General features: G+C 39.7%; 1 protein-coding gene across 1 annotated transcript in view; it reads right to left on the minus strand.

Annotated features, from left to right (window-relative positions):
* LOC138016476 (alpha-1,3-mannosyl-glycoprotein 4-beta-N-acetylglucosaminyltransferase B-like) overlaps positions 1 to 2,500 on the minus strand; it is a 36,215-nt gene that overhangs the window by 30,642 nt on the left and 3,073 nt on the right. The window contains exon 2 of the mRNA XM_068863611.1: positions 1,746 to 2,072. Coding sequence (XP_068719712.1) covers positions 1,746 to 2,072 — 327 coding nt within the window. The remainder of the gene's footprint in view (positions 1 to 1,745; positions 2,073 to 2,500) is intronic.

The following is a 2,500-nucleotide window of genomic DNA, read 5'->3' on the forward strand; positions in this document are numbered from 1 at the left end:
ATTGTGTGGAGCGATAGATCACCATCATTTCCCTTGGAGGGAGACATACTTGCGTCATTGAGTTTAAGATCAAGCTCAAAGAATGAGTCTGAAAAGTTTGGCAATACAAAACCATAACAGATATAATTTGAGGGGATAGTTTTTTTTGGTAAAACCAACACATTTGATATGCCACAATGAACAGAAAGAGTGTTGGAAATAAACGTCCCAGTTCACTACAATGAACAGAAAGATGATTTCAGCCACAGTTCTCTCACATGCAGGACATTTCATAGAAAATGATGTCGATTTAGGCCCAGGTTGGGTCTCAATATCCCCACGGCAAACAAACAGGATTGAGAGTATAATAGGATTAAAAGAAGCACAACAGTTTGTCGAGTATGCAACTCTGCTACATGTATGCAGAAATCTAATCCCCTTGATTCTGGTAGATGACCAGGAATTTGTACGATGTGTGTATGAACACATAGCAGCAATATTTGTACTTCTGTGAACTAATATACATGTAAAATACTATCCATAACAACGGGATCGCGGTCGTAATGAAGATCTTCATGGTGGTTTCTTTTCAGATAACGGTGGTATATCGTCACAGAATACACTGATTCCAAAATTGCGTTATTTATCCAAGTTGGAAACAAAAGGTGATGGTTGTTTTTAAGCCAAAGCCAACACAGGGTCTCCAGGGACAGCCAGTGATGATATGCAAATCTCCAAGGAGTCAGCAAAGCAATAATCTCCAAGAGGAAAGGTCACATTTTCATGACGAAAAATGAGCAATTTTGGTTTCGAAGATGGCAAAATGATTCTTCTAGTGTTTATTTTACTCTTGAGATGGTTGGCTTGAAGAATTAGACCATTAAACAGCACAAAAATGGCCAACATTGTGTCTGCTCATGATTATAGTGCCAGAGCTAAACACAGAACATATATTATCCCTTATTCCTGTTTTCAGATGGTCCTGGCTTTCATCATGTCAGCTTTTGGGTGCATGTGGAGTCCCTGAGGACATCTCAGAACCCCAGCCCGGACCTTACTGCAGTTTGTGGTAGGAATGAGGTACAGTGCCTGGGGTTTGGGTAGTGGGATCTGGCTTCCAGATATGACCCCTTCTACTCTAAGTTGCACTAAGAGATCTCCTTCAGCTTGGTGTGGAGGGTTCTGGCTGGGTTGCAGACACTGTTTGCCATGTACATGTACACTCACTAGTGGCTTCATCCTGGGGTAGGGTTTCTGGCCAACATTTGGCTCTTTCAGGGTACCTAACTCTAACCTCCACTCGCAATAAACTTAGTTAAATGCCATTAAATGCAATTTAAGTATTGCTATTATTGGTGCTACAGCATAGTTGTATACCTGTGTATAGTCATAATATAATTATGTTAGCATTGTGTTGCATACATAACCCCTACCCTGGTCCCTCCCTCCTCTCCCCTTTGTAGTGGTTCTTGGCATTTACTTTAAAAATTCTCCACTGTTCTTCCAGTTCAGTGTGATGGGTGCTGGTGCTGAGGCTGGGTTTGGTGGGTCATGGCTTGGGTTAATTGAAGCTGGTGGTTCCAGTCCACCCACATTCCTGGGAACCCAACCTCTGTGTGTGAGTTAGGCATTAAAGTCTCTTTAGTTCTATGTCACCTATAAAACACAAAAAACTGCCTTACAGATCATGACCCAACTGTACACACACCAACCCACCAAAAAAACCTGCCTGTGTACCCAAAATATCTCTTTCAGACACAGTTTACCTCCTTCACGCTCCTTTGAAATATGAAGTGCAGGCTTCAAGCTACTGGGAGAATCCAAAAGATGTGGCATAAAATTGTATATACTTGGAAGCTGAAGCACATTATTGTCTTTAAAAAGTATCCTTGAGGATCTCTGAGAGCTATTCAACAATTCTGTTCCTGTGGTTTTTTCAAGGACTATTTCTGATAATTTTGTCTTTAGTGAGATAAGCTCTTGTGATCTTGCAGAGTTCTGAAATTCAGCTTCTCTAAGTCTTTCTCTAAGAGATTGCATTTTCTTTATTAGTTCTTGCTCCATTGAATTAGTTACCACATTCACATAAGTGTCTGAAATTAAGAGAAAACAAAAAAGAAAGCACAATGAGTAATTAAACTTAAATTATACCACAACATACATATGTACATGTAGATGTTTCATTCAAAACGCAGACTTTAACTTGTTTCCTCCATAGCTAACAAGCCACTCCATATACGTCAGTGTACAAATTGCATTCTACGTGAACGCTAAACGCTTTTAGCCCTTGACTTGGAATAGTAAGGTTTACAGCTGATACACATAGTTGGGGTACTATTAATTGATAATACAGGTAAACTTGAAGCATTTAATTAATTTAGTACAGTTTGTATAATTATTACATACATACATACATACACACTTAATTGACCACTCCCCATAGCGGCTTTTCAGGGCCAATGAAACACAATCACTACAGAACAGAACAGAACATTCAACAACAAGTGTTGTGTTGGCAGAG

This window comes from Montipora capricornis, chromosome 9 (genome assembly GCF_036669925.1).
Source record: "Montipora capricornis isolate CH-2021 chromosome 9, ASM3666992v2, whole genome shotgun sequence".
In the NCBI taxonomy this organism is placed as follows: domain Eukaryota; kingdom Metazoa; phylum Cnidaria; class Anthozoa; order Scleractinia; family Acroporidae; genus Montipora; species Montipora capricornis.